Source organism: Ascidiella aspersa, chromosome 4 (assembly GCF_963924565.1).
Source record: "Ascidiella aspersa chromosome 4, kaAscAspe10.2, whole genome shotgun sequence".
NCBI lineage: Eukaryota > Metazoa > Chordata > Ascidiacea > Phlebobranchia > Ascidiidae > Ascidiella > Ascidiella aspersa.
Window position 1 is genome coordinate 5503923 of NC_139450.1, and position 14943 is coordinate 5518865.

General features: G+C 40.3%; 1 protein-coding gene across 1 annotated transcript in view; it reads left to right on the top strand.

Moving 5' to 3' along the window:
- Positions 1-13681, top strand: part of LOC146146814 (uncharacterized) — a 39166-nt gene extending 25485 nt beyond the window's left edge. Inside the window, exons 30-41 of the mRNA XM_083387072.1 lie at positions 154-326; positions 1226-1433; positions 1948-2132; positions 5246-5396; positions 5910-6043; positions 6893-7037; positions 7913-8140; positions 8589-8801; positions 9398-9547; positions 9919-10061; positions 10714-10886; positions 11534-13681. Coding sequence (XP_083243198.1) covers positions 154-326; positions 1226-1433; positions 1948-2132; positions 5246-5396; positions 5910-6043; positions 6893-7037; positions 7913-8140; positions 8589-8801; positions 9398-9547; positions 9919-10061; positions 10714-10886; positions 11534-11771 — 2141 coding nt within the window. The 3' untranslated portion in view covers positions 11772-13681. The remainder of the gene's footprint in view (positions 1-153; positions 327-1225; positions 1434-1947; positions 2133-5245; positions 5397-5909; positions 6044-6892; positions 7038-7912; positions 8141-8588; positions 8802-9397; positions 9548-9918; positions 10062-10713; positions 10887-11533) is intronic.
- The last annotated feature ends 1262 nt before the right edge of the window (positions 13682-14943 follow it).

The following is a 14943-nucleotide window of genomic DNA, read 5'->3' on the forward strand; positions in this document are numbered from 1 at the left end:
CCAGAAGACTTCAGTCAAGTCAAGTCATTTTACCATATCGACTTAAGTCAAGTCAACTTATTTGAAAATTGTGACTTAAGTCAAGTATTTGAGTTGAGTCGTTACAAACTGCCTGAACGTAACACAAACATTGTAACTGCGTTTCAAACATAGGCGAAAGCGGTGAAAAGGGCGAAGTCGGACTTGCAGGTTTGACCGGGCCCAAGGGCACTCGCGGAGAAACTGGACAACCAGGCAGACCCGGCGGTCTCGGCCCGTTGGGCCCACCAGGCGAGAAAGGCGCCACGAGCACGGTGGCCGGACGGCCAGGAAGGCCCGGACCAGCTGTAAGTAAAAAATCAAACTAAAATGATCACTAAATATAAATCGCTCTTCTGGTGTAAACGAAGTATAAACCGACGTTTCGATAAATGTAGCTTAAAATAGACAGTGGACAAAAGTCCCCGAAATGCCTGTGAAATTTGTGAAAAAATAATATCAAAGCCATCAATGATGTTAAAAATAAATAAAGAGTTATTTGAAACGTTCAAAATGCTACCTACTTCTGTATGGGCTTTGATATTCTTATTACGTCTTACTATAACCTCCAACCATTATGCTCCAGAGAAATTGTAGGAGATTAACATTTTGCCATTTTGTAGTGCGACATTACTGTAACAAGCAGAATAAAGACTATTTGTTTGTAGCTTATTTAGGCTTTGCTTGGATAATGCCAGCGTTTATGGGTATTTTTTCAGTCTGTTTCATTCGGAGACCAGCGCATTTTAAATAAATATTATACGAGCCACGTACGCTGAAAAATATTCAAAAATTGAAAAAATGTGGTTAAAAAATGGGCAGGGCAATTTAAGAGTAGCGACAGCTTGAAAGTATACCAACAAAAACCAGCAGCTTTCTTCTAGTATTTTGATGCTCATTTTCGATCGTTCAATTCTCAATTCGCCCTGAAAAACACGACTAAAACTGGAACAGATCACATCCGTTAATAATTTATCAGTAAAAAAACAATTATTTCGCGTTAGTAATAAGCTGTTATGTAATAAAACTGTTTCTCAGTAATAAGCTGTTATAGCATAGTGCCGCTTTGTAGTAATAAGCTGTTATAGGATAAACTTAGTATTTTGGCGATCATTTTCGATACTTAAATTCCCAATTCGCCCTGATAACGACTGTTATTAAGCGCAAGAATTAGTTCGTAATTAAGAACTTACCTTTATCAACACAGGGACAAGATGGTTTGGACGGACGCCCCGGCCTTCCAGGCAACGACGGTCCCATCGGCGAACCCGGTTTGAACGGCGAACCGGGTGTCAAGGGTGAACAAGGAATTCCCGGCGGAAGGGGCTACACCGGTCGGGCCGGACTAAAGGGCGCCCCTGGAGCTCCAGGGGAGACCGGAATATCTGGCACCCCCGGTGACGATGGACTTCCAGGTAGAGATGGAGTCTTCATGTTGTGTTTATATATTTTCTCATTGTGGAGTTGGAATTACTATCGCGTAATATAATCTAATTCCTAAGTTGTCCAATCATGGAAAAATATAGTGTCATGGAAAAATTTAGCACCGTAGAGAATATAAATTTGTTCGCACTTGATCACATATTTAGACTATTCATTAAAAAGGCTAAAGCAGGGAACGTTTTTGAACACTGAACAGTATTATATGTATGTGTATGATCGTATAAAACGGTCATTGTCAACTCACATATTTGTATTTTGTACAAAAAAAAAACAGTTTTTCTTGTTTCAATAAGCCTAATCATACATCTCAGTTAAAGCACAAAATCTGGTTTTACATTTTAATATCTGCGGGAGATCTGTTATTAAACTTTAATCATACATTGAAATCTCCACTTTAACAACAACAAAAAATCGGACGATGTCCGAATAAAAATAATCTTCTTTCGAAACATTTTCGACCTTAAACAACATTGTTTCATCATGTAGGACGCGACGGACTACCTGGTGAGGCTGGTGCCACCGGCGCCGTTGGCCAACCAGGACGGGACGGACTCACCGGGCCCGCTGGACCAAGGGGATTCACAGGACAGTCGATCGCGGGACCGCCCGGTCGTCCAGGCGGACTCGGTATGCCCGGAAAGAAAGGAGAAACAGGACCGGAAGGACCACAGGTAAAATACTTTTTCACTAATTTTGCGTAAAAAACGTAAATAAACCGTATATTAGCTTTACGGTTTCTTCCACTGTAAAAATACACAATACTGGCCCACCGACAATTCAATACTGCATGTGAGTCAGCAGGATAAAAAGCTTTGTCTATACATTTTGTATTCTATATGCAATAGGTCCAAGAATGTCCGATACTTCGTTTTTATTGCGATACTGCGCCAGATTTTGGCTCCACTAGATTCAATACCAAAACTTTTGTTGTTAGTACAGTACTTTTAAAAACTGCAACATTTAAATTAAAAAAAAAAACGCTCAGTTAAATCCAAACATGGCTTAAATGCACGGATACCACCCTAGAATTAGACGAGTTTTTTTATATGGTACTGTAGATCACTTTCAATGTGAAGTTGCTTCTACTAACAGAATGTAGCAAGCATTGGCGTATGGTAGTTTATCGAATCGCTCCTCTCTGAGCCTGTGTAGCTCAGTTGGTAGAGCTACGGTCCCGGTGTGACTGAGTTCGTGAGTTCGAACCTCACTGCAGGCTAGTTTACTAACAGGAAGTAGCAAGCATTGGCGTCATGGTTGCTTCTCGAATCGCTCCTCTCTGAGCCTGTGTAGCTCAGCTGGTAGAGCGACGGTCCCGGTTTGACCGGAGGTCGTGAGTTCGGGCCTCACTGTAGGCTAGTTGTTTATCTAGCCTGCCTTGCTTGCATCATTGATCCACAGATTCGCTGAGTCTGCCACGACTTTCGGGGTACTACATTTCTCTCATAGTTGAGATTTGTTTGTTGAAGCACAAATCCGTACTCGTGTCTTGACTTACTACCGGCGTAACCTCGCCTAAGTTAAAAATACTCGCAAAATCAGATTAATCGTCTGAATCCAAGTTCAAACTCCGTGTTGTGGTGCTTAAGATAGATAAGCCGCGCCGCAACAAACACGGGCGATTCTCAAATCACCAGAAGTGTTGGGTTTTTTAAGTCGGGTGAGGCGTCTTTAGCTACTGAAAGATGCCGGGAGAAAATCCTGGTTTGTTAATTCGATTTAAACCGAGACGGCGCCAGTGTGATGTTGTGCATTACGCGATAAATTACGTCGCTGTAAACAATACCCCCACCACTTGACTTGACTTAAGTCTGTTTGACAAATGACTTTACTTGAGTTACGTCTTTTGCGCAAATGACATGGGTTTACATGAAGTGTTTTCTGTAAGCATTCTTTTAACAAAAAATTGCACCTAAAACAATTTGCTTGCTTCATGTTACTTTTTTTTCATTTTTGTAGTTTAGTTGTCACCAATAATAATCAGACAAACTTACCAATTGAAAGTTTACTTTTTATGACAAGGGCTTTCTTTGGCATTGACTTGCAATAATTATGACTTGACTGGGACTTAACTTGTTTTATTCAAAATGACAAAATTAGACTTCAGTTCCTGTAAAAATTTTTGACTGGGGGTGGGACTTAACAGATTTAAAAATGACGTGATTACCACGCTGCTTACATTTGAGACGCGACCTTCGGTCTTTGGCTTTTCGCGACGCGACCCTACCCAGTAGGTAGGCACTAGGCCAGGTAAAAAAACGTCTCGCGAAAATCACGTTCCCGTCAAAACTGCGAGACGACGAAAGCCGTTTTAGCCGGGTGCGGTGGCAAACGGTTTCCTGCATCAGCCTAATCCCGCATATCGCTTATCGGTCTTATCGCCGTTTCTCGTTGCAACGGAAAACACAGCTCCTGTCTTTCGCTCTTGAAAATGAACGCGCCCGCATTTACTTAGTCTCTTTAAGCTGCGTACCCCCGCACTCTTTTTGCCTTGTTTTGGCCCGGCGTGGTTTTTTGCTTTGTGCACAGCAGACTGTCGGGCATCAAAACCTGAATTACCTCAACGCGACGGAATTTTTCGAGTTTTTTTTGCCGTTGCTGCCGTCTTGGACGCGACCGCTGCTGAATGCCTTTTCTAAAATTGGCGATTTTTTCGTTCGTCTTGTGGCTGGAGATCGCCGTTTAGCGATAGAAATTTGATAGGAGCTTCTTAAAAGATTGCGAACCCTGTAGTCAATTTTCGAACAATAACTTTTGTTGATTTGTGTTTTATTTTTACTGTTAAGTTTTTTAACACCCCAAAAAGTTGCAATTCGTAGCATCTTTCCAGTCCGCAAGTTTACAAAGAAGATACACAGCAAACTTACGAAATAGCAACAGTACCTACAAATAAAACACGTTGATAGAGACTGTTTTAACACCAGTGCGAAGAATACTAATACAGTTAATTTCATTTCGTTTTAAAGCCCGACTGGACTGAACAAAGTTAATATTCCGTAAATTTAAATTAAACTATTATTTTATGCCTGGCAAGCTGTATGTGCAAAATAAGAAGATATCTCCTCGTCCTTACACGTAAATGTTGACAATCACTTAGAATAGGATCAAATATTCTCAGTCATTTGTAAGACCTTTTTAATCAAGAGACTGGTAATGTCTTATTTTGTGGCAAAATATATTTCTCTTATAAATTGCTATGGAACTTATAAATGAATGACTTTGATTAAGACAGGAAAGTCTTTAGAATATTTGCCATTTTATACTTCTCTACTTTTCTCAGCCAAGCCAAAATATGATACCCTTTAAAGTAATTTTTACGCCGTCGAATCTTAACTAATAGGATAGCTGTTGTACAAGTGTGAACAAGTGTTTCGCGGCGTGCGTTTCGAGTTGAAGTAAAGTGTTTTGGCAAAAGTAAAATGTACAAAGGAAAATGTCTAATATTAATAATTATTTGGTATAAAAGAGTTTCAACCGAACCGGTAATTGTTTTTTGTCTTCTGTTGAATATTTGTAATGGTTCAATATATAGCGCAGTTTACACGAATACATGATAATGTTGCAATTCAGTATATCAGGGAATAAGCGGTTTAAAAAAAAGTCGTGCCTTGACTTACTGAACAATATTTTCAATTTAAAATTGTAATAGACTTACCTAAGTCTTTCAATCTACTTTATTCCAATCTGAGGCGTGTAATTCCTAAAGTGTAAAATTCACGCGTTCGAGCATCACTGAGAAATACTTTTGACTTGAACCCTAAAGTAATGTTAACACTTTTCTGTCCAGGGCGACCACGGACCAACAGGAGAGAGTGGAGAAACCGGACCGGAGGGTATCCAGGGCGAACCCGGCCCACCTGGCCAACCCGGCCCGCGTGGACTGTCTGTGGTCGGTCCCAAGGGCGAAGTGGGACAGCCTGGACTCGCCGGACTGACCGGTAGGTGTCACTGTTTGAAAATTTTAATAAAATTACCCCATACAGAGTTTCTTAGCTGTGCGTCGTTTAAATTTTTGCAAATGACTACGTTTCGTATCTAAATTCAATTGCGGTGATAGCATAAGCTTATTTCATCCCCGGATATTAGTATTCCCTTATATGTGCGTTAATGTTATGAAAACTGCAGCAATACACGTCAAACAGCGAATAAAGCTTGACAAACACTGACACAAAAGATCAAAAAGTGTATATGAAAAGCGCATTGCATCTATTTGGGCAAAGTGTAAAAAAATGTGTTTTTTTACAACCCTATCCATACCTAATGGCTAATGCCCTGTATTTAGTTAACTCATATGTTTTCAAAGGAATCCCAACAGAGTTGATCTGGAATTCTATCATTTAAATGTGCAATAAATTTAGGCTTCTTCTCATGGATGACTTGTTCTTCCGTTTTGCTCAATTTTTTCATGATCCCCATGCGCTTCGCAATAAAACGCATTTATCGACTTGCAGGTGCACCTGGCGCTCCTGGCCCGATCGGCGCCCCTGGAACCGCTGGGGAACCTGGTGAAAATGGAATGAAGGGAGAGAGGGGCGCAACCGGCTTTAACGGCTTCGACGGCCCGAAAGGACTCGACGGAAAGCCTGTAATTTTATTTCTATTTTACTTAACTTTTTCATTTAACCTTTTTTTTCTTTCGTTGCCAATCTTGGTTGCACAACGTAGCAGAATAATTGTTTTTAAATAAAAACACTATAAAATAGGTTTAGAAAATAAAAACAGCAGAACATATGTCAAACAGATTATTTATTTTACCGTGTATTACATGAGTAAATATATATTTTAAGTAACTTCCATTTTGGTCTTGAGTTACTGTGTTATCAGCTAGTTGTACAAAAAATGGTTTTGTTATTTAAGCAATTCTAGAAAAGTTGCGAGAATTGTTTGATTTTTGAAAGGGGTGCAGCAAGGAAAAAGGTTAAGAACCACTGTTGTAGACTGTATCTTTCTCGATTTTTAAACTTGAGTTTTACTTGTTCTCATTTATCTTAAGTTTTATTGTTCATAGTTGAGGTTACTAAGGTGACTAAGGTTACTAGCACATAAGTGTGCTGTACAGGGTTGTGATCTACAAGTGTATTATACAGAGTGGGCCAAAAGTAGGCTTACAGTTATAAGAAGTAGGGTTTGGGTCTAAAAGTAAATTTTTTGTTCTGGGGTTCTTTTCATACATGTTTTTTTACAACACCCCCAAAAAGAAATCCATTGGTGTCAGGTCAGGTGAGCGAGGTGGCCATTCCATGCTACCTCTTCTTTCAAGCCAAGGTTGTGGAATAACTGTAAGCTTACTTTTGGCCCACTCTGTATAATAAACTTGTAGATCACATCCCTGTACAGTACACTTATTAATAGTATCCTTAGTAACCTTATATGTGAAGAATGTATGAATTTAAGCTCTATTAAAGCGTTTAACTTTTAACACGCGTTCGTTCAGGGTCGGGACGGATTCGACGGCCTGCCTGGAGAACCCGGTGACATCGGCGAGTCGGGTCTGACCGGTCTTCCTGGCCGCAACGGCGCCCCTGGCGAAACTGGAGCAGCAGGGCGCGACGGAATTGTCGGACCTAAAGGAGAAAAAGGTAAAACAATCGCCATTTCTCTTCGCTGTCGTTTGCCCGTGCGACTTTGCGCTGGCAATTCAACCGCAAAACATATATATTAGCTTACCTTGATATTAAGTCTAAAGCCAAAAAGGTGGACAAAGCACTGTTGGGCTTATTATCTAATTAAATTCAAATTTGTGTTTTTTACTCCCCCCTTTAAATGTGCCCCTTTTAAAAATTACCCCCCTCCACTACTTTTTGAAAATATTTTAATTTATAGAATTTCAATTTGTAGTAAATGTGAGCAGGAGGAAAGTTTGAGTACCCCCCAAAAATGTAAAAAAACACTTCCCCTAAAAAAAATATTTATATTAAATTGTGACGACAAGCATCACTTGTGGGAAGCTTTGAATTACTTCTCAGTCACATTAACTTAAGATGATACAAGTTCGTATCGAAACGTCTTAATTAAGATACTGTCGATCTACTCGACTTTTTTGGGCTTTGCAATTCATTATCAAGCTAAATAACAGATCCGTGCATAGCTTACCTGAACTTAACTTATTTATTGTATCATCTTGTTGGATCTATTTCAACAATTTTATGAGAAGTTTTAATTCACATTTATTCTTTCATGGACTATCGTTCATTACAACTTTCCAATAAAGAATACATATCTCCGTATCAACGGCATATTAAATATTGTCACGCTCATAACCAAAAGTGCCTTAGCCATTTTTTTCCAGATTTTAGAATGTTTGCTTAAGTCACTCCTTTTTACCACCCCCATCCATAGAAAAAAGTGCTTAAGTCATTTTTAGGTCATTTCGCATGCGCATGTGCAAAAAATACTTAGGCACTTTTCTATTGATATGACCTTCCGTGTACTTAACCACCATATTCATTTCCAGGTATCTCTGGACTTCCCGGTCTCGACGCGAGGCCAATCGTCACAAAGGGTGCAAAGGGTGAAGTTGGCCTTGTGGGGCCACGTGGGCCAAAGGGCAGCCCCGGCCCGGCCGGACTACCCGGCTTCGCAGGAATGCCCGGTGACTCTGGCGAGCCTGGGTCGGCTGGACTGGACGGACTGCCCGGACTCAGTGGGGACCGCGGATCACCTGGACGACAGGGACCAACCGGTGGGTGTAAATCCGTATTTCTATGTGAAATAGCCACATCGATGACTTGGTTTGATTTGTGTGGGTTTAATTGCCCTTCACACGGTTATATAGTGGCACCTGATTATCTTACCTTAAACTTTGACTCCCTAGAGGGCATTTTTTTCTTTACCAGGGGCCAGTGTTTCTGTGTGAAATAGCCACACCCATGACTTGGTTTGATTTGTGTGGATTTAATTGCCCTTCAAACTGATATGTAGTGCCACCTGATTATCCTACCTTTTTTGACCCCCTAAAGTGTTTTTTTTCTTTACCAGGGGTAGTGTTTCATTGTGAAATAGCCACACCGATGACTTGGTTTGATTTGTCTGCGTTTCATTGCCCTTGAAATTTAGATAATTTAAATGCTTATGACAGACGCTAACGCGCGTCAAAGTGTGAACCAACCTAACCATCCTCCCGTTTCCAGGCAACAGAGGACCATCGGGCGAAGACGGCATTCCGGGACGCGACGGTCTTCCAGGAGAGGCAGGATCATCTTCCCTCTTCCACGGATACTTCGTTACGAGGCACAGCCAGACGACTTCGGTGCCCGACTGTCCGCTCGGCATGCGTCGTATGTGGAGCGGTTATTCGCTGCTCTTCATTCAAGGCAATGAGCGCGGACACGGACAGGATTTGGGTGAGTAGATATGCCTTGGCTGCTGCTGATTTTTCTTTGTATTTAATGACGTTGGCCAACTAAAAAGTTTCCGCATTTTTTTTTATTTCGTTGAACTAGTAGCAATGAATATCGCAGCTACGTGACAAAGCAATGCAGAGTTCGAAAAAAATTGTAATATCATTTTAAAATCCCACTAATTTTAAATTCAAGTTTTTATTTATCATTTTTTTATAACCTTTAAAGTGTATATAATTCTGTCTTTTCGGAAAATTAATTTTCGATATTTTATTTATCGTCAATTGCCTCCTATAGCCCATGAAAAAAATGCCTCCTACAGCCCATTTAAGTGGTATGAAAACCATTTTTGTTAGTTTGTTTTTTCAAGTTGTTTTTAGTTGGTTAGTTCGGAATCTATCAAATTATTATTTACCATATCAAAACATAAATGCCAGAATTTTGTCACGGTCTCACAACACTTTGTGTAAACACCTGTTCAACATCAATGCTAAACTAAAAATAATATCTGGCATTTTATTAACTACTGAGTTCAACATATTTTCAACCTAGCTATAACATAACCAGAATATTATATAATTGCTTGCGTGTTACTCCAGGAACCGCCGGGTCTTGTCTTCGCCGCTTCAGCACAATGCCTTTCCTCTTCTGCAACGTGAACAACAACTGTCGCGTGGCTTCCAGGAACGACTACTCATACTGGCTTTCCACGCCAGAACCCTTCCCCATGTCCATGGAAGCCGTAACAGGTAAACAAGTCATAAACTATACATATACACCTAGCGTGGCTTGAAAATTTGCCAGTTTAGGAAAATTCAGACCACCGAGTCCAACTGCGGCTAAAAAAATAAACCCGAGTCCCGAATCAACTCCTGTATTCCGCCAGTTTACGTATCTAAATACTGTGGATATTGAGCAATCCACTCAGAGGGGTCAGTACAGTATATTAGTTACCCACTTACAATACTTGATTGGAAACTAACCACCGTATGCTATTCCGCCTTTAAAATTTACATTTGTCGAGTCCCATATCCCGAGTCCGACTCCGCAGCTGCTTGAAACGGCAAATCCCAACAAACCGCAAGTTCCTTGTTAACCGTAATGTTCCTCGTATTACCAGGTGCCAACATCGAGCCGTACATCAGTCGTTGTTCGGTGTGCGAGACTCCGTCGCTGACCATTGCTGTCCACTCCCAGTCCGACATCGTACCTAACTGTCCGGAGAGCTGGACAAGTCTCTGGATCGGATACAGCTTCGTCATGGTGAGAAGTTGTATTTTTTGGTGGACGACTTGGATGAGTGGTTTTCTTATTGACATTTCGCTTGGAAAAACAGCTGTTGAGTGTTTGGTCCAGGATAGCAAGTTGAAATCGTAAAGCACAAGTCTATGTGTAAAACAATTTTTCAGAAAATGATTCCTAAAAGGTCTTTATATTACTTAATAAATACTATAGTGGTGCATCGAGTTTCACATGAAAAAAAACCGCTGGTTGTAAGTTTAAATTGCGGTACAACCAATTGAAAAAATTCTAATCCAATTTGTTAATTGCTTGTGTGCTCTAATTCTAGTTTTAATCTAGTTCAGATTTTATCAAAAATGATACTTTAGGCCTACGCTATGCTAAAACGTATAAAAACAATCACAAAAATATTTGCCATTTAAATTCCTAGAATAATAAATTCCTTTTTAAACTTGATTAATTATGAATAGTTAAATGTAATTCTAGTTTAAATTCTAATTGATATTCTCGTGTTTAACAACTGATTTGAGTAAATGTGAATGATATAATTCTAATTTTAATCTAATTTGAAAAAAAAAGATAAAACAAATCTAGTTGTTCAAGTCTGTAAGGAACCGCGTTCTCACGATCCATTTGTTCCGTCTTCTAACTCCTTAAATTTCCCCTTACGCAGCACACCGGAGCCGGAGCAGAGGGAAGCGGACAGTCGCTCCAATCTCCCGGATCCTGCCTTGAGGACTTCAGGGCCGGACCGTTCCTGGAGTGCCACGGACGCGGGACTTGCAACCAGTACGCCAACGGCTACAGTTTCTGGCTGGCCACCATCGGACGCGACAACCAGTTTGCGTGAGTAGACCTTTGCTGGTTAAGTTTTTTTTTTTTTTACTAAGTTTGTTTCCTTAAATATCCGTTTACGGTTATTACTGCTTGTGACGCCGACTGGAGATGTTCGCTACTTGACGTTTTATTTCGATAGCCAATATTTTTAACGAGAAAAGTATCGCGATTGTGGCAGTATCGGTTCTCGTCCGATACTTAGTGGTATCGGTGCCGATCCGATATCAAATTAATATTGTTTTTAGCTGTGACTTCCAAACCAACGCAGCAAGTTTTACCTTAAAATGTAAATTTAATAAAAAAAATAGTAGGGAAAAAATTTTAACCCAATTTATTTAGTAGGGTAAAAATTTTAACCCAATTTAATTTATTATCAATAAACTTAATTTTTGCGTAATAATCTGGAAAAATTACCTTCAAGTGTTACAAAATGTCATCTATTTTCCTTGTTTGAGGATTGTAATGACGTCATTTAGTATCGGATCGCGATATTTTATCTTTTTGATAAAAAAATGGGTATCAGTATCGAAATGAAATGTCAAGTATTGAACATCCCTAGTGGTAAAGGTTGATCTGCAACTACACTTTTACTTCATGCACAAAACGGCACGGACCCCCGTTACAAACCCTAACTAACCCGTGTGTTTCGATCGCAGCAACCCCAGATCGGAGACTCTCAAGGCGGGAACCCTTCGTCAGCGCATCAGTCGTTGTCAGGTTTGCATGAGGAGCGACCACGACGTCGGACCAGGTGCCGCGACGCCAACTAGACCCCGAACTGACGGCGATCGCTTCGACCTTAACCGCAGGAGATCGGCCGACGACAGCCGCAGAAGCCATCACCACGGCCGTGGCCACCACGTCGGACCCCAAATGGCCGCCAGTCAGCGGTGAGGGTCTCCCCCTTATGACGTCACGGAAGCCACCCCCTGGCGTCGCGCGCTTTTCGCGCAAACTCCCTCTCTCTCTGTTTTATGAACCATGTTTCTGAACTTTAAAACTGGATGTGCGGCTTGATCAGAAAAACAAAATCGCTTTTATGCTGATCGCGGCGGTTTTTGTTGTTCTGCGTGCGCGCCTTCGTTTTCTTGCAGTTTATTATTTAAGTAACGCCCGCCCTTTCGTCACGGTTCTATAGCAGCAGTGCGGTCGCATGTGCGCCGACTGTCCTGTCGTTGTTCGCTACTGCTGCTGTCTTCGTTGTGCTTGTCCTTGTCGTCTTTTGTTTGTGTTCTTTTTCGCCCGGTGCCAATTGCAGTCGTGTAGCATTTTATTACTTATAGGAGCGCGTTTGTCGGTCTGTGTGTGTTTGTTTTTGCCGCCTTCTTTTTAGCTTCTCTTTTGCCCCCCTTCGCGCACACATACCCATCTATCAAGCCTTTTGTTTCGCGCATCAGCATAACGTTTTTTTTTCATTCTACAGTATATGCGTTAAATACTATACACGCGTAAAATCCAAACGCTAGATAAATACCCGAGTCACAATTCATGCCACGATTGATTAGAGTTATCACAAGCACGCAATTGAAATTCAAACTAGTTTTCATCTCACATTCGGCTCCAGTTTCTTTCTTCGGCCTTTTTTTTGCTTTTTTGACATCGAAGACGTTTAATGTGTTATGTAGCTTTCGCACTTTCTCTTTTTCTGTCCCCCGTTTCTCTAATCCCGTCTATTAATTTGCCCTTGCGGTTCTTTCTACTACATCTTAGATAATGCAGCATATTTGTGTTAACACGATAACACCACCGTTACCTACATAAGCCACGTAGTCGCAAATGCTTTTAGTTGTAGATAACTAACGAATCAGAATTACCGAAATTTCCAGCCCAACAAGTTTAGTACAAGTAACCTTTCAATAAATTAATAGAAAGAAGCTTTTGTAGTTAACTAACATCTACTAACATCAAAGTCCTGTCGCCCAAAGTTCTACACCTTACTAAACCAAGCTTTTTTCCTTTACGACGCAGTGTTTCTTTTATGCAAGTCGCGTTGCAGACGTGACGGTGTAACTCTTCCACAGCCCTTACAACCATACGCGAGAAATTGACTCCGCTCGTAAATAATAACTTTACTAACCAAAAATGTTTTGCCCAACGCTTTGGTTCGCCAAGCGTCGGGCTTAGGTCGTCATTACAGCCCAAACGCAGTATTATCTCAAGTATCGGGCACCCACACTTGCTGTACAGTATCGAGCTTGTCCCGTGTCTGATTGTCGTCGATTAACAAGTAACAGCAGTATACACTCTATATTTTCCAAATAATTCTAAAATTCCGTCATTGATATTTTATTAAGCAAAATGTTCATCGGATGCTAAACTAAGTTAATTTTATTGAATTTTTTAACTAAACGGTAATTTATATAGCGGAGCACTTTCAGAAGTAAGGAATCTCCCGCCAGACAATAAAATATAAAAGAAAGATTCTTGCTATCAATTAACATTACGATAAGACTTTGGAACACAATATACTCCAAAGTTTGTATATTGCACGAAGTGAACGTCTCTCATCTTGAAAACAGATTTTCAACGAGGCTAGAAAGACAATCAAATAAATTCACAGTTGGTCCATGTTTGTGTCTCTTGGCCTGTCGGTGACTTTTTTTCGAAAAACTGCTCGTATTGCTTTTTGCGACCTGTTTGAAATCGCCATTTTTTCACTGCTTGCGACGAACGACGCCTTACCCATATATATTTACTCACCATTTGCTGCACCGGCAGCTATTGTGCCCTTTACAACTAGCCTACATTATATCTTCGTAAGGAATATACGATGCAGCATTGAAACTCGTAAATAAACTTTTACAATACCAAACGGCACGGGTGTACTTTTGTGCAAGTTCAGGAGGTATATGGTCAATAGAATTCGTAATTATCGCTCTAATTCCCAAAACTACATTTTAGTAACAATTGATTGGAAACTGGGACTTAAAAGTCAATACAAAAACTCTTCACAATACCAGTTAAACGGGTTAAATTACACTAAGCGCTGTCAAAAAGTGTATTTAACAACAGAGTATATTAACGTCCTCCTCAGGATAACAGTGTCAATATAGTTTTACTTAATAGCTATACAATTTTATCTCAATAAAGTTTAGCATATTTTATCTAAGAAGACATAATATATTACAAATTTAAAACCGATATAGTTGCATCTCACGTGTAGCCCATACTAAACAACCGACGGTAGATAAATGCCCGTTTTGAAATGACAAATCAGAGTCAGTCTTATTAGCAAAAAATGTAATTAGGTTAACCGTTTTTGTAAACATTTTAGTTGGGATTTTTATTAAATACTAGCAATCAGTAACCTAAATGAAAGTAAATGATTTTTTAACTACATTTTAATGGATAAAAAGATAGTTTCTGACTTAAGGTAGGCTACTTTATGTTGATGAATCATCGACACTTAAGCGAAACAGCTATGGTGTGTTTATAAAAGTTCAAAATTAAAAAACAAAGCAAACAAACATTGATCTTCTGAAAAACGCTTTTTATAAAGATATTGTTTGAAAACCGTGACTGTAACACTCCAACTGAACTTCAGCCTTAGCCTACACATTGTTGTTTTAGCGAACGGGTTTCCCCGTTTGCAAAAAAAGAAACTGCTCTTGTTTTTTTAAAACGCCGCCATGTTTTCCTGCAAGTTTTAACATAAAACACTCCGCCAATACCAACAGAAAGCGATTAGGGGCCGCGCGCAAACTAATTAATTAAGCCGCCCGTATACCTCTAGACTTGACGGCACAACCTTGCGCTGTGCAGTCTCAGCGAACGAAATTGATCGCGCTTAATTGCCACTGTCGCTAACGATTTCTGGCCTTTTAACTCGATTAACTTGCACCCTAAATCGCTGCAGTCAGGTTTCACTTCACTTCAGCAATCGATTTTTCTTATACCCGACCCTTTGCACGCCCCGAAGTCAATTTGTTGATCCCGAAGGTCCACTTTGCGCGGATCGAGCGATCTCGGTGGAACTTTCGATCAAAGGATAGTTGATCCTGCTGGCAAAAACAAAAACGACCGGCTGGAAAGCATTGCGCGATAGAATGTACGAGAAGAAAATCAT